Raw genomic sequence first — 24,726 nt, 5'->3', positions numbered from 1 at the left:
ATGCTTTCTACATTTAAGTCTGAATCATTAATATATACCATGATTAGCAAGGTACATAATATTTAGTTCTGTGGAACACCTCTAGAGACTGCTTTCTGTTAGCAAAGACATCTGATGACCATAACCAGTTTCATGTCACTGAGCCAAAATTGGATCCAACTTGTCACAGTCCCCTGTATCCCAGAGGCTTTAACTTTTCTAATAGTCTGCCATGTAGGACCTTGCCCAATGCTTTACTAAAATCCGTGCAGACTATATCCACTACACTGCCCTTATTACTTCCTCAAAAAATTCAGTTAAGTTAGTAAGACAAAACATTCTCTTAACAAAGCAGAATGATGCTGAATATCCATAATTAATGTGTGTCTTTCCAAGTAGCAATTACTCGTATCTCTCAACACATTCTAGTAATTTGTCACTAAAGTCAGACTGACAAGTTTATAATTATTTGACCTATCCCTTGATGCTTTTAGATTAATAATACAACATTGACAGATCTTCAGTCCTGTAGTACCTCATGTGTATCCAGTGAAGTTTGAAATATCCTCATCCATTATTTCCTTCCTTAAACAACCTAGAATACAATTCATCTGGTCCTGATGACTTATCCACTTTCAAGGAAGTCTGTCCGTCCGTATTTGCTTTCTTATTATATTTAGTTTAGTTAATATTTCAGACTTCTCCCCTTTAACTACAATGTCTGCATCAGCTCCCTCCTTTGTGAAGATAGAGAGACGATATTCAGTAAATCCCCTGTACGCAGCTTCTACATTCATACACAAGCTGTCATGTACATCTCTGATAGGCTCAAACCTTTCCATAGTCGTCTTCTTGCACTTACAGCACTAATAAATGCTTTTGGATTTTCCTTATTTTTACTAGACAATTTTGTCATCTATGTGCAACTTCAGATGAGGAAAGAAATGTGATTACATGCAAAAATCTGAACATTACTATCTGAAATACATGATCACTGTGAAAATGTCTGTATCCACATTCAAATGCATTATGCAGCTTGATCTACTTTCAGAGTTGGTATGAACTAAACTTTGGATGCTCAGTCACTGAGCATAATCAATACTGAGATTAATAAATTCTGGGCACTAATTTTAGGAGTTAAGGGATATGGTAAAAGGCAATAAAATGGAATTGATTGTAGAAGATCAGCCAAGATCTTATTCAATAGCAGCACAGATTAAATTTGCCCCTAATGGCCTAATGGTATTATCACTGGCTTTTTAATCCAGGCACCTGGGTTTGAATACTGGATTAGTGGTGCTGGAAGAGCACAGCAGTTCAGGCAGCATCCAACGAGCAGTGAAATCAACGTTTCGGGCAAAAGCCCTTCATCAGGAATAAAGGCAGTGAGCCTGAAGCATGGAGAGATAAGCTAGAGGAGGGTGGGGGTGGGGAGAGAGTAGCATAGAGTACAATGGGTGAGTGGGGGAGGAGATGAAGATGATAGGTCAAGGAGGAGAGGGTGGAGTGGATAGGTGGAAAAGAAGATAGGCAGGTCGGACGAGTCAAGGAGACAGTAACTGAGCTGGAAGTTTGAAACTAGGATGAGGTGGGGGAAGGGGAAATGAGGAAACTGTTGAAGTCCACATTGATGCCCTGGGGTTGAAGTGTTCCGAGGCGGAAGATGAGGCGTTCTTCCTCCAGGCGTCTGCTGGTGAGGGAGCGGTGGTGAAGGAGGCCCAGGACCTCCATGTCCTCGGCAGAGTGGGAGGGGGAGTTGAAATGTTGGGCCACGGGGTGGTTTGGTTGATTGATGCGAGTGTCTCGGAGATGTTCCCTAAAGCGCTCTGCTAGGAGGCGCCCAGTCTCCCCAATGTAGAGGAGACCACATCGGGAGCAACGGATACAATAAATGATATTGGTGGATGTGCAGGTGAAACTTTCATGGATGTGGAAGGCTCCTTTAGGGCCTTGGATAGAGGTGAGGGAGGAGGTGTGGGCACAGGTTTTACAGTTCCTGCGGTGGCAGGGGAACTTTCGCATCAATCAACCAAACCGCCCCGTGGCCCAACATTTCAACTCCCCCTCCCACTCTGCCGAGGACATGGAGGTCCTGGGCCTCCTTCACCGCCGCTCCCTCACCAGCAGACGCCTGGAGGAAGAACGCCTCATCTTCCGCCTCGGAACACTTCAACCCCAGGGCATCAATGTGGACTTCAACAGTTTCCTCATTTCCCCTTCCCCCACCTCATCCTAGTTTCAAACTTCCAGCTCAGTTACTGTCTCCTTGACTTGTCCGACCTGCCTATCTTCTTTTCCACCTATCCACTCCACCCTCTCCTCCTTGACCTATCACCTTCATCTCCTCCCCCACTCACCCATTGTACTCTATGCTACTCTCTCCCCACCCCCACCCTCCTCTAGCTTATCTCTCCATGCTTCAGTCTCACTGCCTTTATTCCTGATGAAGGGCTTTTGCCCGAAACATTGATTTCTCTGCTCGTTGGATGCTGCCTGAACTGCTGTGCTCTTCCAGCACCACTAATCCAGTATTTGATTTTCAGCATCTGCAGTCATTGTTTTTACCTGGGTTTGAATCCTGCCCTGGCAGATAGTGGAATTTGAATTGAATGATAATCTGGAATTAAGAGTCAGATGTTGATGAAACCATTGCTTATTGTCAAGGGAAAAACCCATCTGGTTCTCTAATGCCCTACAGGAAGGTAAATCTGCTGTCCTTGTCTGGTCGACGTGCTACTGCAGACCCATAATAATTGGATGACTTTCAATTGCCCTCTGGGCAATTAACAATGTACAATAAATGTGGGTACAGACAGCAGTTTCCACATCTGATGAATGAAATAGTAAGGGCTCCAACAACAATATTCACTGCGTCACTATTCACAAGAGCACTTTATTTTCAGAATTATTTTATAGTAATTATTAAGGCCTGAATGAAATGTAAAAACCTGCACTCCAAGTGCAAAATAAAATCTATTGTGGTTTCTTCAAATAGCTAATTCAAATCAGGATTTTTTAAGATTTATTCAAATGCTACTAATATCCATTGATATCTGATTACTTAAATGTTTAGGTGAAAATAGAACAATTAATTGCACAGCTTTTGCTAACAGCACAAGGAATCCATTGTTACGGCTAAATTGGTATTTTGACAACTCCCCTGTGGCTAGCTGTAATCGAGCAAAGTCTGTGTGTAAGGATTCGAGGAGGTAGGTGTTTAATGATTATTGGATTTATTACTTACTCTTGTGAAAGGATTCTGATACTCCAAAACACTTGGCTGATGAAGTATTTTGCAATGATTCTGAGATACAGTGTGGTGTATATTTTCTGTACACTATTTATGAGATTAATTTGCAATGAATCACTTTGAAATCAATAGAAAGTAGCTAAGGCACCAATAAAAGTGTCAAACTGAAGGTGTTGCAGGGATCAGTGTTGGAGTTTGCAATTCAATGTGTGACTTAGATGCAGAGACTGAGAGTCTAAACTATCCAAGTTTGCTGATGAATCAAAGCAAAATGGGAATGTAAGCTGCGAGGAGAACATAAGGAGATATAAACATGTTGAATGAAAGAGAAACAAGTTCGCAGATGTGGGCAAACATGAGGTTATTCAGTTTGATAATAAAAATAGAACAACAGAATATTATTTAAAAGGTTGAAACTTTGAAATGTTGACTTTTGGAGGAACATAGGTAAAGTTGTACACGAAAACACAAACACCAGTTAATCAGGAGGAGTTAGGTTTTGCTGCAGTGTGAAGTTTGGGCAAGTCATCATCTAATAACTGGATCTCCCTGTGATAGGGTGTTCAATCTCTGCAAACATGGTGAAAGCTGTAAGAAAGTTAAAAATGGTCACATCACTAAGGAAGGGAAGTTGATACAACAAGTAGTGGTGCAAAGCAAAAAGCAGACATCATTAAGAAGATTTTTCAGTTTGTCAGTCATTCTGAAGTGCAAGATGACTATCTTAGTTTAGATGGACAAACAGGCATTCTCTCCCACAAGGGTAAGGATGAGAACGGCTGCCAATTCTAACATTGAAGAACCTCTGCAAATGTAGTTCAAAATAGTTCCAGCAGAGAACGGTTCCGTCTGCAGTTTAATCCTGCAGAAAGGATGGGTCGCTCTACCAAAAATGATGAGCCACAAAGAGTTCATATGGTAAGCGATGGAGGTGCAGCAGTTACTGTAGCGGCACGGTGGCACAGTGGTTAGCACTGCTGCCTCACAGCGCCAGAGACCCGGGTTCACTTCCCGCCTCAGGCGACTGACTGTGTGGAGTTTGCACGTTCTCCCTGTGTCTGCGTGGGTTTCCTCCGGGTGCTCCGGTTTCCTCCCACAGTCCAAAGATGTGCAGGTCAGGTGAATTGGCCATGCTAAATTGCCCCTAGTGTTAGGTAAGGAGTAGATGTAGATGTAGGGGTATGGGTGGGTTACGCTTCGGCGGGGTGGTGTGGACTTGTTGGGCCGAAGGGCCTGTTTCCACACTGTAAGTAATCTAAGTAATCTAAAAAAAAAACAGATGGTTGACTGTAAAATGGTCTCGCCCATGTCCAGAATGACTTTGCACCCAGAGATATTTTCACTGCAGATTAAACCAGACTGTTTTACCAAATTCTGCCAGATCACTCTTTAATGTTTAATGATGCAACATGTCATTGTGGAAAGCGAGGCAAGCAATGTTGTCTGTGCCAACATGGGTGACATTGAAAAGTTGCCACTCCTTTTGATAGGAAAGTGCAAAAGCCCTTACAAGGGTTGAGATGCTTCCGGTGCAATATGTGATTCACAAACCCACCTGGATGAATGACCTCCAGCATTTTTGAGGTGTGTATCGGGAAAGTGGGCAATGGGGAGAAACAATAATCATCACTACAGACAACTATCCCACAAGCCCTGACATTTCTGCCTGAAGAGCTGACATTCTTGCCTTTCAATACCATGGCGAAGCTCTAGCCAATGGATTGGAGGTGGGTGGTTAGGAATCCACTACTGATTGCAGCTGGTCTCTTACATTATTGGGGCCCTCGAGAAAAAGCAGGAGTTCAATCCAATTGTTCTACAGGCAATCTTTATGAGGAGGAAGGTGTGATGTATGTTGAGGAAGCCACAATTGCCAACTGTTTCCAACATACTGAGTTCAAATGGGCTCTGATAATGCCACAAGAGACCAACCAAGCTGCTGATAATTTGTTTGTCTGTGCGAGGCCAGCAGAGACAGCCGTGGAAATGTTCACTGAGATGGCTGACATCTTATGCTGCCCAATGGAAGTGATGGATGAGTTAAGCAAAGATGCAGTAGGTTGTGCAACAGGGGAGCTTGAGGAGGTCAAGCATCCTAAAATGCCCCAGGAATTACTGCCTGCTCACCAGCCTGTTTCCTGAGCTGATGATTCAGAGATTTCACACTGCACTGTAAAAATACAGAAGGTATGTTTAAGTGCATTGATAGAATGGTGGACTGTATCGCACTCATATGGAAACACTCCACCAAGCAGAAAAGGCTGGTTTCTGGATCTATCGTCCAACCTTTTTCATTGTGTAAAGTTAGGCCATTGTAATGTAAGAACACATTGTAAGTAATGATATATTTCACATATTTAATGATTTACAATGTTTTATTAAGGTTTATTTGTAATAGAGCATGTTTGGAGGCAAATAAAGGCTTTCATAACTATCTGAAACTTTGCTTAATGTGAATCATGAGCAGAAGCCTTGCAATTCAACTCATTGTGATTTCATTGTAGGTTTAACAATGAATCGTTATTTTCCTAAATGAAAGTATTAAAATTTCCATTATGATACATTTGCAAGAAGGAAGCTCATTGAAGGAATGAAAGTTTGAGTTAAGGGGATAGCTTATAACTTTGGTAGCCTGAGGATTAGGAATGGAAGCTGTGTGAACAGTTAATGGAAATGGGATTGAAGGTGCAGTTAGGTCTTGGAGATGGAATGAGCTTGATTTGTGTAGAGAAGGACAGTGGCAGTATTAGACCTGGGTTCAGTACAGGTGGAGAAGGCGAGATTCAGGATGCTGGCCAATGAAGAGCAGCAGTGTCAACTAGATGGATGATGTATAGTTGGGAGATTAAGTAATTTTATGAACTTTTCATTTATTTTAGAAGTGATAGTGAGGACAGGAAATATGGTTCAAAGGAGACAAATGAACATAGAGTAAAAAAGGAACTTTGGTTCATCTACACTTCTCCAAAGCACCCCAGCATATCGTGTCGTTTTGATAAAGACAAGTGTGTTCTGGTAAAGCTGGATCAGATCAAAATAGCTCTACCCATGCATGGAAGTTGATGCCCCTTGGACTTAAGGAGGTGAAGATCAGAGCTGAAATAGGAGAACTGGAATAGGAGATAGTGAAGGAAATGGGCACTTATATTCAAGATGAAGGAATAGTTAAGCTTCAAATGTATAATGACCAATGGAGGATTGTAAGGAGGGTGACACCTCAAAAGCGTAATACTTCTGATTTAGCTTTGCAAAACGAATGAAATAGGATCTGCATATGTAAGAAGGTTGCAGGCTAGAAATGGGCCCAGGACTCAGCAGTCTATGGAATGCTTCCCACTTGTAAGGCACAAGTCTGAAATTGGGCCTCAGCCACTTCTAACTTTTTGCATGAAAGCCACTGGTATGTTCATTGACTACTTGACTATTTGAAAGGCCATGTGCCACATCAGAAATTGACTGCATTTAGGTCCCAGTAAAGCTTTAAGTGAACAGTGGTTGTCGGGGAGGAGGAGGAGGATTAGTTTGGTGGTCTTAGCAACCGTAGAGTTGGGCTAGTATGTCTGCTGTTTTCTGCTTCACATGAAAAATCTTAAAATTTTAAATTAACAAATATTTAAAATGGTGGCTATGGGCCTTCTTAGGGCAAATCTGACACTTATCACCCTCATTTATCAAAGGGATCCTTCAACTGCTGCTGGACACCAGATTAACATTTAGTGCACAACCATTGGCATTTCATCTTCCTTTGCTAAGATGTGCTGAGCTTTTCCAGCATTTCCTATTTGTTTGTTCCTTGATCCTTGCCCACCATACTATGCCCATTTGACTTTCCCTCCCTCTTTGAAGTGGTTTTAACTGGTGTTCTGACTGACATTCTCTCTAAGTGTGACTGTGACAATTCTGCATTTTTTTCTTCCTTGTCCTCCTTGATCTGGAGTCTTTAAAGTATGTAATCACTTCAACTTCCTACAGAATCTTGACACCTTTCCAATCCCATTATAGCTTTGCTTTTCGGTACTGACATGGTCCCTCCAGAACACCGCAAAGATCCATCTTTGGACCCTTCTTCCTCTTGCTTTGAGTTACCCCTTTACTTACTTTTTTGAATTACTGAATTATTGCTTTGACCTTTTTAGTCATTCCTTTAAAATTCATCCTGAAATGTTTTTCTATGTGTAAATAAATAAATGCAAGACTTGATTTAATTTTTATGTAATTATAATTGCTGTACAAAGGGACTTGTAGATTGTGATTGTTTTATCAAAGTAAAATTCATTGTATATTTCAGAGATATAATTAAAAGCAGCGGAAAGTATACTATACGTCCATTGGTATTTACTCAAATTAAAGAGGAGCATCTGAATCAAAACTTTAACTGTGTTTTAACAACTTATGACCAGAGGGTTTCTGGATACATTATTCTGCAAGAGAAAGGTACCGTCCTTTATTTGTGGCTAACATGGGGAGGAAATAGATGGGAAATGGCTGGCATTCTCTGGAAAATTGAGTGCCTCAATACTACTGATCCTCCTGGCCCTGCAAACAATTAAATTACTGAAAGAGCACTTCAGATTCTGGTCCCTTTCATGCTGACCTCCATCAATGTTACTACTCCAGCCAAAATTAAAACTGCAGGTAGGACATGAATGGTGAAAACAGTCCCTAATTGGTATACAATATGTGAGTTAGAACTCCACTGGATTTGAATTACCGCCTGAAAATTTTTGATAATTATGTAAAATAAGAACTGCAGATTCAAAGGTCAGGCCAAATTTCTAAAATATAATAACAAAAACAAAGTCTCACACAATCGGTCAATAAAAACTAATGGACTTAACCACAACCTGTGAAATGTTTCTTTAAACATTACAATAAAACAATGCTTCGTAATATCTGAATCCACTTGTTGAATATTATAGTGCACATGTGACAGGGCTGGGAAACAAAACAGTACCTTGGAATTTTTTGCTTAAATAATCTTTTTAAAATGTCAGATAAGAAAATGGTGTGAAAGATAATCTTGAGTTGAATGGGTTTAGATTAGATTACTTACAGTGTGGAACCAGGCCCTTCGGCCCAACAAGTACGCACCAACCCTCCGAAGAGCAAACCACCCAGACCCATTCCCCTACGTTCACCCCTTCACCTAACACTATGGGCAGTTTAGCATGGCCAATTCACCTAACTTGTACATCTTTGGACTGTGATAGGAAACCAGAGCACCCAGAGGAAACCCACACAGACATGGGCAGAACATGCAAACTCCACACAGACAATTGCCCAAGGCTGGAATTGAACCCTGGTCCCTGGCACTATGAGGCAGCAGTGCTAACCACTGTGCCACCCGTACCTTTATGTTACCTTTTTCTGATGTCATTGAGGATGTATTTGTTATGTAAAAAATATTGGTGACAGCAGCATAAATTATTCACAATTTTTTTTCTCCTGTAGGCAAGAACAATGTTCATGGAGTTGTTAAATTATTAACTTCCATTATTGTTGTGCTTGTCTTTGTGGCAATTGTATGTGTATACTTCCATGTACAAATTGTCCTTTGCTTCAGAGATCTCACTAGTAGAGATGATACTCTCGAAGGTAAGAATATTAAACAGTTAATTGTTTTGTTAAAAAGCACTCGCAATTCTTGTACTTTAAAGCAGTAATTCTGTGTGTCGCAGCGGTTGTGTGAAAGTCATTCATAGACATTTTGGGAAGACCTGAGAATGTGATCATTGTTATACAAATGCAAGTTTATTTTATCTTCTTGCCAATGGGCATACTATCACCGACAGGTTGCCCTCCAAACTCATACAATCATCATCTAGATAACACCATCAAGTCAACATTTTGCATTATTCAATCATACACTACACTGAGTACCACAAGAACTATAATAACACAGCAAAACAAACACTAGCTTATTCTAAGAACAAAGAGGGACAGCAATAAATGTTCCCTGGCTTGCATTTCTTATATCCAGACACAAATATGAAAAATCATGGTTGTTTTATTTGCCACTGTACTTGTAAATTGGTCCATATTGTTAAATTGGCATTCTGTCCAGTCATAGGTCCTACCTCAACTCATATGGAACAAACTTATGAGTAATTTTCCAGATATGAGTAAGTGGGGTGGTTTCCCAATACTTTCCTCTCGGTGTTTGTCTTTGAAGTACATTCTCCTCGGTGGGATACAATCAAGGCTAACACTATGTGAAATGCCTCAGCAGTACATCAAAAGCATCAATGCATTGGCCTCTCCTTAGAGTATGCCTAGGGTTAACCCTTCTGAGTGAACCAGTGACCACTCTATTTGTTGTATATTAATATTTATATAGCAACCATGGACTGGATTTTACAGTTTCCAAGATGGTGGATCTGAAGACATGGTGCTTGTTAAATCAAGGGGGCCTCTTCATTGCCTGCCCATACCCCTGCCCCATTACTATTATACCAGCAGTGGAGAGGAGCTGGTTGGCCTCCCACCAATAGGTCAATTAAAGCTATAATCGGAATTAATTCCCCCTTCCCAGCCTCATCTCACCACTGCTGGGATTTAACCAGTGTGGGAAAAGGGTCAGGCCAAAGAATCAACGTGGTGGGGTTCCCTGCATGATCTGGTGGTGGACTGTCCTTTAAGGGGATTCCTGAACCCATCAGAGGTTCATCCTTAAAGTACTGTAACATGTTTCTCTAACCATCCCTTCTTGTCCCTCAATTCCCAGCTTCTCACTCCTCACTAGTCCTACTCTGTCGACCTGACACACAGCAAACCTTCCTACAATGACCTCGATCCTGATTCAATATCACCTTGATTCCAAAAAACAGATTGACTGATAGATCTCTTTAAGCGACTCCCTGTCCTGAGGGCTGGTAGTGTCAGTCCAGTCTAATAGCAGCCCATTTGTGCATTAAGAGGCTCCAGGACAGCTAGTGTTTCCCACCATTTCAGCTGTAGGTGTGGAAAATCCTACACCTCATATAATTCTAGGTTCCACTTGCTGCCTTGAACCTTCACTGTATGATTCAGAAGCAGAAATGAAGCTAAACTGAACTCTCATCTGCAATAACAACTCTGATAGAAGTCCTAAAATAATCTGAGGAGACCTTGTAGTGTAATACCCTGCTAGATTAAATTCATTGTCAAAGTCTTGCTGATCTAACAAACTGAGGCATGAACAGTGCAGATGGAAAACATTTCCCTTTTTTAACTACATTTAAAACCATAAATTGTGCATAAGTAGTACTACTCAGGCATAGGACTCTCTTTGTTTTTGCAAAATTACGTGAGTTTTCAGAGCGTATAGTGGGGCTTCCATAAGATATATAGAAACTGGAATTTCCAGTTTTATTGTGACTACGCATTAATTGGAAATCTTTTATTGTTGGGGATGTGAACATCACTGGAAAGGCCAGCATTTATTGCTCATCCTAATTGCTCGTGGTCTTAATGCAAAAAAAGCTTTAATTACACTGATTGCTGCTAATGTTTTGGATTTAATTTTCAGATGATAAGGAATATGATGCATATGTGTTACTTCTTAAGAGTAAAGAGACTCTCGTTGATGCTAAGGAAGAGCAACAATTTGCATTTGAACTATTACCTGCAATTCTAGAAAAACAATTTGGATACCGACTGTGTATATTTGAACGTAATGTTCCTCCAGGAGGAAGTAAGATTTCTCGGTTTATTTTTTACTTTATTCTGCTAAATCTAGTATGGAAAAGTGCCCTGCTTTATTACAAGTATGTTCAGTTAATTTGGAGGTGAAAGAAACACTTGCAAAATAAGGAAACGTAGACTTTTCATTATCAACAAAATTACTGAGCTATAAATCTATTTATATTTAGATTTATGTCTCCAGTACTTAAAAGCTGAAGTCAAAGAGGGTCCACTTGTCTCTGGTAGGGAGACCCTCAGCAAGTCTAGGCAATCCAGGCACAAATGTTCCAGGTTCATCCAATCAAACCTCCAAGACCAATGGAGTCCATTACTGAGCAGGCTCCCTCTGTTTCAACTGCAGAACCTTAGACAAAACCGAGACTTAGTAGAAGAGAAAGGAAAAGTAATCCCTATGAGGCCACTGTGGAGGCATGGGTGACAGTGCACTGTACACAAGGTGTCATAGTTGCATAAATATTATTGGTTTTGCAAGGCGTCTGTTTGTTTGAACCTCTCAGTAGCTCCGAATGTAACTGATGCATTTAGACATGCAGCATGCAACCATGGATCAATGTCTGTCTTGAGAGCCTGCTACAGCATTCGGAAATGAGATGAAGAAGTCAGTTTTGCTGGCACAATTGCTCCCCCATGGTGAAACATTTCTGTTTTTTACCCTGGCCATTGTGTGCAGAAGTGATACTGTGAATGGAATGGTCCGCAATGGGTGGGTCAGTAAGGTGTACAGCGCACAGGGAGACAATGAATCATGATTGCCAGAGATTAGGTCTGTGTCCTGTACAGTGCATGGTCTGTGAGTAATGTTCTTATCCTCACATTGATGATCCTTGCAGCCCTCTTTCTCATACTCGGGTCACTTACCCTGCCCACTCTGGGTATGATTGCAGTCATTTTCTTCCACGTTGTATCATTTTAATTCCCAGTATGAAGAAAGGCAAAAGCAGATGCTTTCAGGACAGTTGCTTCCAGCCTCCTCCACCTCCAACCACATTAACCCTATCTCTTCATCTGGCAATTATATAGCTATCAGACTGACTGAGCCACTCCTTGGACTGCAGAGGCAGGAACCCCCTGAAGGAGAAGACCCAAACCAGACATCTGACTATGGCTCATCTCCTGGACCAGTATCAGAGGCTGCCCTTTACTTACTGTGCCAGGGCCCACCTACTGATGCGTGGCTCTGTGGACTTCAGTGGGAACCCTAGGACTTTGACAGCTGATTGCTGCTTGCAAGATCTAAACCCCAGGACTGAGACCTTTAATGAGCAAGGCAAGATGTCTGAATGTATGACTGTGTGAAGAGCAAGGTAAAGCAGGGATGATGTGAGCGTCCAGATAGGTGCTAAGGGAGTGAGCATTAAGAGTGCAAGCTAGCACTACTGACATACCACTGGCTGGAATCCCTGTGTGCAAGGTATCCGTGCAGCTACCTTTCAACACTGGTTGCAGGCGTGCCCCACATTGAAGGTCTGTACTCCCTAAGTGTGCAGCACATGGTTTAGAGAGATGCCATGAGGATCCTGAGAGGTTGGCAAATATCAGGTGCCACTGTTTGTGGTTGTGAGGTATATGTGGCTGGGGCCCAGAGATGTTCTAGTGTGGTGAGCATCATGAAAACATTTCTGGATCAAGAATCCTCAGACTCTAGTTTGTCTGTGGTGTGTGATGCCAGAAGTCACGTGACACCCAAGTTATAGGTTTATTTGAAATCATAAGCTTTCAGAGTGCTACTCCTTCATCACTTCACCTAATGGAATATAACCTCGTGTCACGTGACTTCTGACTTTGTCCACCCCAGTTCAACACCGGCACCTCCACATCGTGGTGAGCAATAGTGTAGGAAGCTGCAAATTCATAAGGTGAGATCTTCATTAACAAACAATATGACTTCAATAGGCAACTCAGTGCTGTCTACTGAGAATCTCGCTTCAATGCCTGGAACTTAGTTGAAAGATGCAGCAATTAGCTCCTCACATCGAGGTCGGCCCAGTCAGACTTCTCATGTGATTTTGTCAAAGCCCATGTCATTCAGGCCCCTACAACATTCTGCCCAATGTCTTAGTAACCACCAAACTGGCTCCTGTTGCCAACCACCATCTGCACTGAATGGAATGAATCTGCAATGAAAATCAGACTTGTTACTGAAGAAAGAATGGAAGATATTTTAAATCATTTTGTTTTTAACTCATTTGGGGGGTGTGCGTTTCATTGACTGGACCATCATTTATTACCCTCCCCAACCACCAGATAATAAGATGGTCATAGACCATAAGATGTCGGTGCAGAATTAGGCCATTCAGCCAATTGAGTATGCTCCATCATGGCTGATCTGATAATCCTCAACTGAATGCTCCTGTTTCTTCCTCAAAATTCTTGATTTCGTTATTGCTTAAAAATCTGTATCTCAGCCTTGAATATCCTACCTTCTGCAGCCCTCAATGTTATATATTCCACAAATGCTACCTTGTAAGAGAAGAAATTACTTCTCATTTCTGTCTTAAACGTATAGTCCCTTACTCTGAGATTATTTCCTCTGGTCCTAGACTCTCCCACAAGGGGAAATAACCTTTTGCATCTACCCTGTCAAGTTTCCATCAGGTCACATTTCATTCTTCTAAACTCCAATGAGTACAATCTCAAATTAATCAACTTTTTCTCAGAAGAAAGTCCCTCCATACACATGATGAACCTTTGTGAACCACCTCTGGACTGCCTCCAATGCCATTATATCTTTCCTCAGATAAGGAGACTAAAACTGCTCTTGGTATTCCAGCTGTGGCCTGACTAATGCCTTGCATAGTTTTAGCAAGATGTCACTCGTTTTATACTCTATTCTCTTTGAAATAAAGGCCAACATTTTATTTTTCTTTCCTATTACCCACTGAACTTAGATGGAAGGTTTTTGTGGTTTGTGTTAAACCATTGCAGTCCATTTAGTGCAGGAGCACCCACAATGTTGTGAGGAAGGGCGTTTCAGGATTTTGTAACAGCGACACAGGCAGAGCCTCAATATATTTCAATTCAGGATGGACAGTGACTCAGAGAGGATCTTGTAGTTGGTGGTGTTCCCACGTATCCGCTGCCTTCGTCCTTCTAGATGGCAGCAGTTATAGTTTCGAAATGTGATACCCGAGGAGCTTTGGTGAATTTCTACAGTGCATCTTATGGATAGTACACATACCACTGCTACTGAGCTTCACTGATGGAGGGTATGGGTGATTGAGGATGAGATGTGAAACAAATGGGCTGCTTTTGCCTAGATTGTATCAACCTTCTTGTGTGGGTCATTGGAGCCGAACACATCCCTTGTTTCTCTTAAATGGTTGTCAGGCTTTGAGGAGTCAAGAGATGAGTTATCATTTGAAGGTTTCTTAGACTTGACTTGCTGTTGTCACCTCATTATTTATATGTCAAGTCCAGTTCAATTTCTGGTCAGTGGAATCCCCAAGGATGTTCATAGTGGGGGATTCATTGAATATCAAGAGATGATGGTTAGATTTTCTCTTGTTGGAGATGGTCTTTATCTGGCACTTGTATGGGTGAAGGTTAATTGTCTCTTGTCGCGCAAAGTTTTTTTTATATAGAATTGCTGCAACGCGTGAAAATTACTGATGCGCATATCAGTCAGCATTAGCATCACAGCTTGAAATAGTCCTAAAAAGTCAAGAAAACATTTTCTCAAAATTATAGTTTTACACAATAACAAATAAGTGATTTAACATTACTCTTTGATTGACGTAAATACTGGAGGTTATGTCATTTTTGTCAATTTTAGCCTCAGTGGTCTCAAGCAATAAACATTCAATCAGGCAAAATAAGGTTTAGATTACTTATAGTGTGGAAACAGGCCCTTCAGCCCAACCTCATTCCCCTACACCGAACACTACGGGCAATTTAGAATGGCCAATTCACCAAATCTGCACATTTTTGGATTGTTGGAGGTAACCGGAGCAAAGCCATGTAGACATGGGGAGAATGTGCAAATTCCACACAGAGAGTCACCTGAGGCAGGAATTGAACCCAGGTCTCTAGCACTGTGAGGCAGTAGTGCTAACCACTGTGCCACCGTGTCACCCATAATTAAGTAGGTTAAATCAGTTATCATCACCATTTAACCTCAAACTAGAAGCTGGGCTATTTGTTGCAGTTATAAAACAATTCCATTTTCCTGCCTTCTCCCCAAATCCCTTGGTACCCATAAAGATAAAAACATCTGTCAATATAAGAACCTTACAACACAAGTACAGGGCCTTTGGCCCTCCAGGCCTGTACCAATCCAGATCCGCTAGCTAAACCTACCACCTATTTTCTAAGGATCTGTATCCCTTTGCTCCCTGCCCATTCATGTATCTGTCTAGATACATCTTAAATGATGCTATCAATCCCACCCCTACCTCCTCCATTGGCAACAAGTTCCAGGTGTCTACCACCCTCTGCGTGCAGAACTTTCCACATATTTCTCCCCTAAACTTTTTCCCTCTCACTTTGAACTTGTGATCCCTAGTAATTGAGTCCTCCGCTCTGGGAGAAAGCTTCTTGCTATCCACCCTGTCTATACTTCTCATGATTTTGTAGGCCTCAATCAGCACCCCAACTCCTTCTTTCCAATGAAAATAATTCTAATCTACTCAACCTCTCCTCATAGCTAGCACCTTCCATATCAGGCAACATCCTGGTGAACCACCTCTGCACCCTCTCTAAAGCATCCATATCCTTTTGTTAATATGGTGACCAGAACTGTACGCAGTATTCCAAATGTGGCAGAACTAAAGTCTTATACAACTGTAACATGACCTGCCAGCTCTTGAAGAAAGTGAGGACTGCAGATGCTGGAGATCAGAGTCAAGATTGTGGTGCTGGAAAAGTACAGCAGGTTAGGCAGCATCTGAGGAGCTGGAGAATTGATATTTTGGACATAAGTCCTTCATCAGGAATTCCTTCATCAGGAATCGGGCATAAGACCTTAATCTGCCTTGGAACCCTGCAACCACATGGGATCAATGTGGATTTCAGCAGTTTCCCCTCCCCCCACATTATCAGAGTCCCAAGCTTCCCACTCGGCACCACCATGCCAACTCTTGTACTAAATGCCCTGTCCAATGAAGGAAAGCATCCCATATGCCTTCTTGACCACTCTACTGACCTGCGTTGCCACCATTAGGGAACAATGGACCGAAACACCCAGATATCTCTGTACATCAATTTTACCCAGGACTTTTCCATTTACTTTATAGTTTGCTCTTGAATTGCTTCTTCCAAAATGCATCACCTCGCATTTGTCAGAATTGAACTCCATCTGCCACATCTCTGCCCAACTCTCCAATCTATCTATATTCTGTAGTATTCTCTGACAGTCCCCTTCACTATCTGCTACTCCACCAATCTTGGTGTCATCTTCAAACTTGATAATGAGGCAACCTACACCTTCCTCCAAATCATTTATGTATATCACAAACAACAATGGTACCAGCACAGATCCCTGTGGGACACCATTCGTCAGAGGTCTCCATTTTAAGAAGCTCCCTTCCACTACTATTCTGTCTCCTGTTGCCCAGCCAGTTCTCTAACCATCTAGCTAGAACACCCTGGACCCCTGTGACTTCACCTTCTTCATCAGCCTACCATGGAGAACCTTATCAAATTCATTACTGAAGTCCATGTATATAAAACCTACAGCCCTTTCCTCAACAATCAACTTTGTCACCTCTTCAAAGAATTCTATTAGGTTTGTAAGACATGACTTTCCCTGCACAAAGCCATGCTGCCTATCACTGATAAGTCTATTTTCTTCTAAATGGGTATAGTACCTTCTCCAGTAGCTTCCGACCACTGACATGGGAGGGAAGAAAATACCAGAAGAAAATAGATGCGAGCAAAAGATGGATACATGATTAGTGATCTTCTGCACTCGGCAAGTTACAATGCCATTGTCTTCTCTATGCTTCCTCACACTTGCTTTACCTCTGCAGCAGCACAGCATCACCAACGAGACTAATGGTGTACAGCGCTCACAGTTGCAAGCTACATTTCCGCCTGATGGCACCTACCTGCCTCAACCTCCTAAACTGCCCTTGCTGCCTCTGCAATTCCCACTCACTCACTCAGACATCTCCCCACCTCTGCTGCTTTAGCACAACCACCAACAATTCTTCCACACACTTTCATCTCCCTCAAACCTTTTGTCGCACGGAAGTCATGGAAACAGGAGGCAGTGTTGTAACAGACATTTGAAAAGCTGTTGGAAGAGTCCACAGTTGAAAGAGTCCACCAATACCTTGCTGGGTCTGGCTCTCCCTGTGGAAAGGTTGGCATCTGCAGAGCACTCAGTGGCTGCCAGAAATACATGCAGACCTGCACTCCAAAGCTATTTGCCGGCAGCGGGGGAGAGTGGGATGAAGGACCTTGACCTCACTTCAGGTGCCTCTGCAAGTGCCCAAGGAGACAGACTGGTGGCAGCAGGCACCCAGATGGAGGAGAGACCATACAGAGACCACCCATTCATTTCCTCCCAAGACACATCAGAGATGCCTAGCTCCTCCAGCTTCAACCTGTCTGCAATCCCCAACTCTATAGAAGGGGAGGGGTGCAATCGGGGAGGGGTGAGCATGCACATAGGATGGGCACTAAGCAGGTGATAGAGTCATAGAGATGTACAGCATAGAAACAGACCCTTCGGTCCAACCTGTCAATGCCGACCAGATATCCCAACCCAATCTAGTCCCACGTGCCAGCACCCGGCTCATATCCCTCCAAATCCTTCCTATTCATATATCCATCCAAATGCCTCTTAAATGTTGCAACTGTACCAGCGTCCACCACATCCTCTGGCAGCTCATTCCATACACATATCACCTTCTGTGTGAAAATGTTGCCCCCTAGGTCTCTTTTATATCTTTCCCCTCTCACCCTAAACCTATGCCCTCTAGTTCTGGACTCCCTGACCCAAGGGAAAAGACTTTGTCTATTTATCATATCCATGCCCCTCATAATTTTGTATAGCTCTATAAGGTCACCCCTCAGCCTCCGACACTCCAGGGAAAACAGCCCCAGCCTGTTCAGAATCTCCCTTTGGCTCAAATCCTCCAACCCTGGCAATATCCTTGTAAATCTTTTCTGAACCCTTTCAGGCTTCACAACATCCTTCCGATAGGAACGAGGGCTCTTGAGGCACAAATGGCCAGGGAGTGTCTGCCCAAATCACCTAGGCCAACAGGTTCCACCACAGAGTATATTCCCTCCACCACAGACCTCAGGGCTGCATCTCAATGTAGTGGAAAAGGAGAAGAAAAATGCTGTGAGGGCACATAGGTGGCATGGGTGACAGATCTTTGCAAATGCTTTGTAGTGATTGTTACAACTGTGTGACTAGCTATGTTATTTCAGAGGTCAGCTAAGAGCTGTGGGTCTGGAATCACATGTAGGCTAGACCAGGTAAGGACAGCAGATTTCCTTCCTTAAAGAAAATGAGTGAATCACATCAGTTTTTCCAATAATCAACAATGATTTCATGGTAATCATTAGACTCTTAATTCCAGATTTTTAATGAATTCAAATTCCACCATGTGGCATGGTAGGATTTGAACCCTGGTCACCTGAACATAAATCAGGAATAAGAGTCAAATCATAAAATCACTAGGCCATCGCCTCCTCTTCAAGCAAAGTGGTTTGCTTGATCAGGCCCGCATCCCACAAGCATCTACTCCCTCTTTGATCGATTGACAGTGGAAACAGCGTGTACTATCAACAAGATGCACTGCAGAACTTTACCAAAGCTCCTTAGACTGTATATTCCAAATTCATGACCACTCACACTAGAAGGACAAGGACTTGCACCAACTGCAAGTTCCCTCCAAGCCGCTCACCATCTTGCCTTGGAAATACATCAGCATTCCTTCACTGTTGCTGGGCCAAAATCCTGCAATTCCTTCTGTAGCGGCATTGTTAGTCTACCTAAACTTCAGTGGTCCAAGAAGGCAGTTCACCACCATCTTCTCAAGGGCAACTAGAGATGGCCAATAAATACTGACCCAGCTGTTGACACCCACATCGCATGAATCAATAAAAAAAACAGCTTTCACATCTGAAAATTCGTATGTGCTTTCTGATTTCATGTCTGGTTGGTTGGTATTTTAGTTATGTAGGGTCTGGTTTAATTGGTTGTTGTTTCATCGTTAATCTGCCTCTTTATACATCCCAAGGAGGACAGAAGTTTTATTGGTGAAGCATTGGTCATCTGTAAAAAATTCCTGTATTCCAGCAGATTTTGGGGATTTTTCATCCCTTATGTTCATGACTGCAGCCAAAGCTTAACACTGAGGCCAAAGGTAATGTGACTGCTTTGGACAGGTGTTTTCTCATGTTCCACACTTCCAACCACCTTGTGTATGTGTGAATGTGATCATTCATGAGCTTACATTTCTCTGGAGGCAAAGGTTCATTCTACCTTTTTGCCTAACAGAGGAACTTACACTCATTGAAGAATGGATGACTTAATTACTATGATTCAGATTCATTGTCCAAACATGTGCACCTCGCCCCACCTGATCAAACAAAAGGCACTTGCTCCATCGACTGTGAATGTGTTGCAGCTACCTTTCTTCCTTATGCATGTTGAGGTTCCGTTGAAAATGGAACGCCATGCAGATTGCACTCTGGTGAATGAATTTCAACTCCACTTGACAAGAATCCCAATTCCAACTTCATGAATCCTTTTACACTGCTGACACTTCCAAACTCATTAGCTGTCAAGGTTCCCAGTGTTGCCACCCAATCTTCTTATTTACTGGTTAATATCCCCAATTTTTCCCTCTAGCCCTTTGCTTACCACATTGCCAGATCCACTGGCAATAGCTAACCACTGTCCTCTCATTGAAGCCAGGCTGGTGGTGACTTGTAAAATAAAAGCACTGTGTCCCCCCAGCTCCCAGCCTTATATTTAGAGTTTCCCCTTCACTGGCATTACTCCCTCAGCACCACAGTGTAATGCTTCCAATACTCAGACTTGGAATTCCTACTTTCCACTGCACTACATGGACTGTCCTTTAATAATCACCTCCCATTCCTATGATGTTTACTGTCCAAACCCCAGGCCTGACCGTGCAACACCCATATATGACAACATCCATGACTGAGCATGCCCCAATCCCAGACTGATATCTCCACAGTTCCTCAGTTATGATCTTGGACTGATTGGACCTGACCTACAAGAATGCCAGCTGTGGTCCAGTCCCAGAACGGAAAGGGCACAGAACCTTGAAAGCTGGTTGACAGTGGAAGCAGCGTGTACTATGTACAAGATGCACTGCAGAACTTCACCAAAGCTCCTTAGACTGTATATTCCAAACTCGTGACCACTCACACTAGAAGGACAAGGACTTGCACCAACTGCAAGTTCCCTCCAAGCCACTCACCATCTTGACTTGGAAATACATCAGCATTTAGACAATAGACAATAGACAATAGAATCAGGAGTAGGCCATTCAGCCCTTCGAGCCTGCACCGCCATTCAATATGATCATGGCTGATCATTCCCAATCAGTATCCTGTTCCAGCCTTATCTCCATAACCCTTGACTCCACTATCTTAAAGAGCTCTATCCAACTCTTTCTTAAATGAATCCAGAGACTGGGCCTCCACTGCCCTCTGGGGCAGAGCATTCCACACAGCCACCACTCTCTGGGTGAAGTAGTTTCTCCTCATCTCTGTCCTAAATGGTCTACCCCGTATTTTTAAGTTGTGTCCTCTGGTTCGGCACTCCCCCATCAGCGGAAATATGTTTCCTCCTGCCAGAGTGTCCAATCCTTTCATAATCCTATACGTTTCAATCAGATCCCCTCTCAGTCTTCTAAACTCAAGGGTATACAAGCCCAGTCGCTTCAGTCTTTCCGTGTAAGGCAATCCTGCCATTCCAGGAATTGACCTCGTGAACCTACGCTGCACTCCCTCAATAGCCAGAATGTCTTTCCTCAAATTTGGAGACCAGAACTGCACACAGTACTCCAGGTGTGGTCTCACCAGGGCCCTGTACAGCTGCAGAAGCACCTCTTTGCTTCTATACTCAATTCCTCTTGTTATGAAGGCCAGCATGCTATTAGCCTTCTTCACCACCTGCTGTACCTGCATGCTTGCCTTCATTGACTGGTGGACAAGAACACCCAGATCTCTCTGAACAGCCCCTTTACCTAATTTGATACCATTTGACTGTCCATGGCCAACCCCATAGACTATATGTGGCAGTAACCCCACGCTGACTGTAGTTATCTTCACTCCACTAACATCTATTCCCCTTTGGCTTTCTGACATGGGTATTCGATTGAAACACATCTAATGTGCTTGCTCTATAAGCTGCTCACACATACTATAGATATTGCACTGACATAGCATGGTGCTGTATGGCAATGTGACCAGCCCTTGACTGATCATTGCTGGCAATCATGATAAACTGCTGAACTATCAACATCCTTTCTTCCCTCAGCATTAACATGCCCCCACTCCCCTCCCCCCGCCAACTATTACATAAATGCTGCCTTCTCCATGCATCACATCAGTTCTCAAGAAAAATCATCGAAACGTTAGCTTGTTCTCTGTCCATGGAGGCTGCCTGACCCGCGGGGATCTCCAGCGTTTGTTGTTTTCAGTGCCTGTCTTTGTTATGAGCGCTTAAAAACAAGTCAAAACAGAGATGCTGTGGCCCTCATTGAAGTGACAATGCACAAAGAGAGAAGAAATGCCAGAGATGCTGTGAGTGAGCACTAAGAGAGCAAGCTAACAGCCATAAAATGCATCACTGTAAAGAGTAAGCTGACCGAACATTGCAGTGTAAGGTGACCATAAGCTCCAATATGTAGCGGTGAAGAACTGAAGCTGTACATGCAAGCCATGTGTGCTAGGTAATCACTTCCCCTTTCAACTTTCAAAGTGGTGCCATCTAGTCTCTCACCATGCTGGAAGAATAGTGGATGGCATTGAAATGAGGTGAGATTCGCTGATAATGAGATGCAAATACACTGGCAATGAACTGACTGCCACTTACTCATGAATTCAGAATTCACCATTTAAACTGTAAGGGGTAAATCGAACATTTTGTTTTCTAGATGTCAAGAAAGATTTTTTCATTCTCACTATATTTTCCCACAGTTCTCTCCATTGCTCATGTCACTAAAGGGCTCCCCCCATTGTGATCACATTTGACATATTGCTCAGCATTCTGGGAAATAATTTGAGTGAACAGCAAAGAAATAAGACTATGTACAGGTTGAGATTTATATGTGTGATATTCAAGATTTTTTTTGCCAAATGGTATTTTTAATGAATTGATATTTAATTTCTTTTACAGGCTCTGCAGATAATATACTTTCTTATGTAAACAAATGCCGAAGATTGATTATAATTCTCTGTGAAGAATATGTGGACAATGAATGCAGCTCTACATATGAACTAATGACTGGACTGTATCAAGTATTGGTTGAAAGAAAAATAAAACCAATACTTATTGAATTTAAACCTATAAGCAACCCTAAGTTACTACCAGAGTCACTTCAACTTGTTCTGAAGTCAAAAAGAATTGTGAAATGGAAGGGTAACAAGTTGGCCTTGAAAAATTCTTATTTCTGGAAGAAGGTGCGATACTTGATGCCAGCTAATGGTCGTCAGCGAGCAAAACATTCACAACGTAATGTGGCTTTATAAAATAATGACTGATTCAAGTAAGTTACAGGTTTGCTATAATTTTGTTTCCCTAACATTGATTCAAAATGTATTTATGCCAGTTTTGCAAAATACGTTTCTGCATCAGTGATAATGTGGACTTTGGATCCTAGCAACTTCCATTTCAGTGAGATTCAGATGAAAACCAGTTTGGAAGGAACACCATAATAGCAATTGTTTGTGTGTTTATGTTATTCAAATTAAGTTAAAAATCACACAACACCGGGTTGTAGTCCAACTGGTTTATTTGGAAGCACATGCTTTCGGAGCGCTGCTCCTTCATCAGGTAGCTGTGGAGCAGGATCATAAGACACAGAATTTGTAGCAAAATCTTTTGCTATACATTCTGTGTATAATGATCTTGCTCCACAGCTACCTGATGACGGAGCAGTGCTCCAAACACTAGTGCTTCCAAATAAACTTGTTGGACTGTAACCTGGTGTTGTGTGATTTTTTTTTAAACTTTGTCCAGCCCAGTCCAACACTGGCACCTCCACATCATATTCAAATTAATCCACTGGTGTAAGTTTAGCAGGAAACAGTACAAATTTGGCCCACGTTTAAAGCATCTTTAAAGAAACAATAACTGCAAGAAAGCTGATATAATGTTTCTGAAGCTACTAACCATTAAATGGCACTTGTTGAGTATAGCAAGTCCAGGTGTTGCCATTGTATTTTGATAGATACAGACAGAACTTGATGCACAGGCAAATATGAATTTGTACTTTGTACTCAGTTCCATTATGAATATTAAGACTCACTGCAAGTGTCATTTGTTTTTGATATTTGTACAGTATTACAGAGAATAATTCATTTACACAGTGTCACTTTATAGAGTATTCAAATTCCCTGAGGGCATACTGCAGTACTGGCTGCCATTTACGTGGGCTTTGGCATTCACCATTGGTATCATTGAAGCAACATCCCTCAAGCACTATTTTTTCTTCCATAATGTGCTACTTGAGCTATGTGGGCATTGATCAGATGTTTTAAAGAGAACATGCCCTTACAATTTGGAAATGAGAGTGAGGGCCAGATTCTTACCAAAGGGGCATAAAGTTTGAGTCAGGAAATTTTTTAGGATTAGTCGTGCTGGAAGAGCACAGCAGTTCAGGCAGCATCCAAGGAACTTCGAAATCGACGTTTCGGGCAAAAGCTCTTCATCAGGAATAAAAACCTCAGGAAATTTTTTAGTTCACCTGACCCTGCATGCGCTGTTTTCGCTTTGTGGAGCTGGATCAGGATTAAGTCAAGCCATCCATGCCAGAAGCAGTATGAATTCAGTCACAGAAATGCTGAGTGCTGAGACAGGATGGTTAGAGTTCCCTCCTCAGTTCTCTCAGATTTCATCCCATTAGCCCACACCACTCTGGCCCCCTGAAATCCAGTGACTCCTCACGAAACCTCCTTGCCCTCAATATCTCTTCCATGACCCCATGCATACCCCATGCCCACTCACCCCATGCACACTATTGAAAGATGAATCATATAATAACAATGACAAGTCTGGATATGGATTCAAATTGTTTAAAATCTGTCCAGAAAATACAGCTGCACTTATAAACTTATAAATAGATTCATCGTTGTGGTTCTGTTCGCCGAGCTGGGAATTTGTGTTGTAGACGTTTCAAATCTTCTCACAAACTTTAAATAGGTTCATCAAACAGAATCATTCTCATAGTTTTACCTTATTCCATGGCTCTTACCCTTATCTAAATGAACACATTGGCTTTGAAAGAAGCACCTCAAAGCAATAATATCTTAAAACATCATAAACATGCCAATTAATCAAAATAAACACACTTCTTCAGTTTTTTTTGAAAAAAAGACCTCCCCACTGTGCTAATCCATTAGTCAACCTTAATGAAATGTTAACTGTGTTTTTTCTCTATTGATGTTGCCAGACCTTTTGAGCTTCTCCAGCACTCCCTGTTTTTATTTCAGATTTTCAGCATCTGCAGTTCTTTATGTTTATTTTAATGAACTTTGGAGCATTCAGCTTTAATAATACAGCCATTTTGTTTCTGTTGTGATGATTTAATAGTTAATGGATTGTGTTAACCTTTATCCTGAGAGAGATATGAAGACTGAGAAAGAGAGAAAGCCCTGTT

At 42.1% G+C, this 24,726-nt stretch overlaps 1 protein-coding gene across 2 annotated transcripts in view; it reads left to right on the top strand.

Moving 5' to 3' along the window:
* LOC140481435 (interleukin-18 receptor 1-like) overlaps nt 1–24,726 on the top strand; it is a 95,093-nt gene that overhangs the window by 66,326 nt on the left and 4,041 nt on the right. For both annotated transcript variants that reach the window (XM_072577603.1, XM_072577604.1), the window contains 5 exons: nt 3,053–3,188; nt 7,518–7,663; nt 8,681–8,824; nt 10,737–10,901; nt 22,245–22,614. In XM_072577603.1, the coding sequence (XP_072433704.1) occupies nt 3,053–3,188; nt 7,518–7,663; nt 8,681–8,824; nt 10,737–10,901; nt 22,245–22,597 (944 nt within the window). In that variant the 3' untranslated portion in view covers nt 22,598–22,614. The remainder of the gene's footprint in view (nt 1–3,052; nt 3,189–7,517; nt 7,664–8,680; nt 8,825–10,736; nt 10,902–22,244; nt 22,615–24,726) is intronic.

The sequence above is a fragment of the Chiloscyllium punctatum genome, chromosome 9 (genome assembly GCF_047496795.1).
Source record: "Chiloscyllium punctatum isolate Juve2018m chromosome 9, sChiPun1.3, whole genome shotgun sequence".
Taxonomy (NCBI): domain Eukaryota; kingdom Metazoa; phylum Chordata; class Chondrichthyes; order Orectolobiformes; family Hemiscylliidae; genus Chiloscyllium; species Chiloscyllium punctatum.
This window is presented reverse-complemented; position numbering and strand designations above follow the sequence as displayed.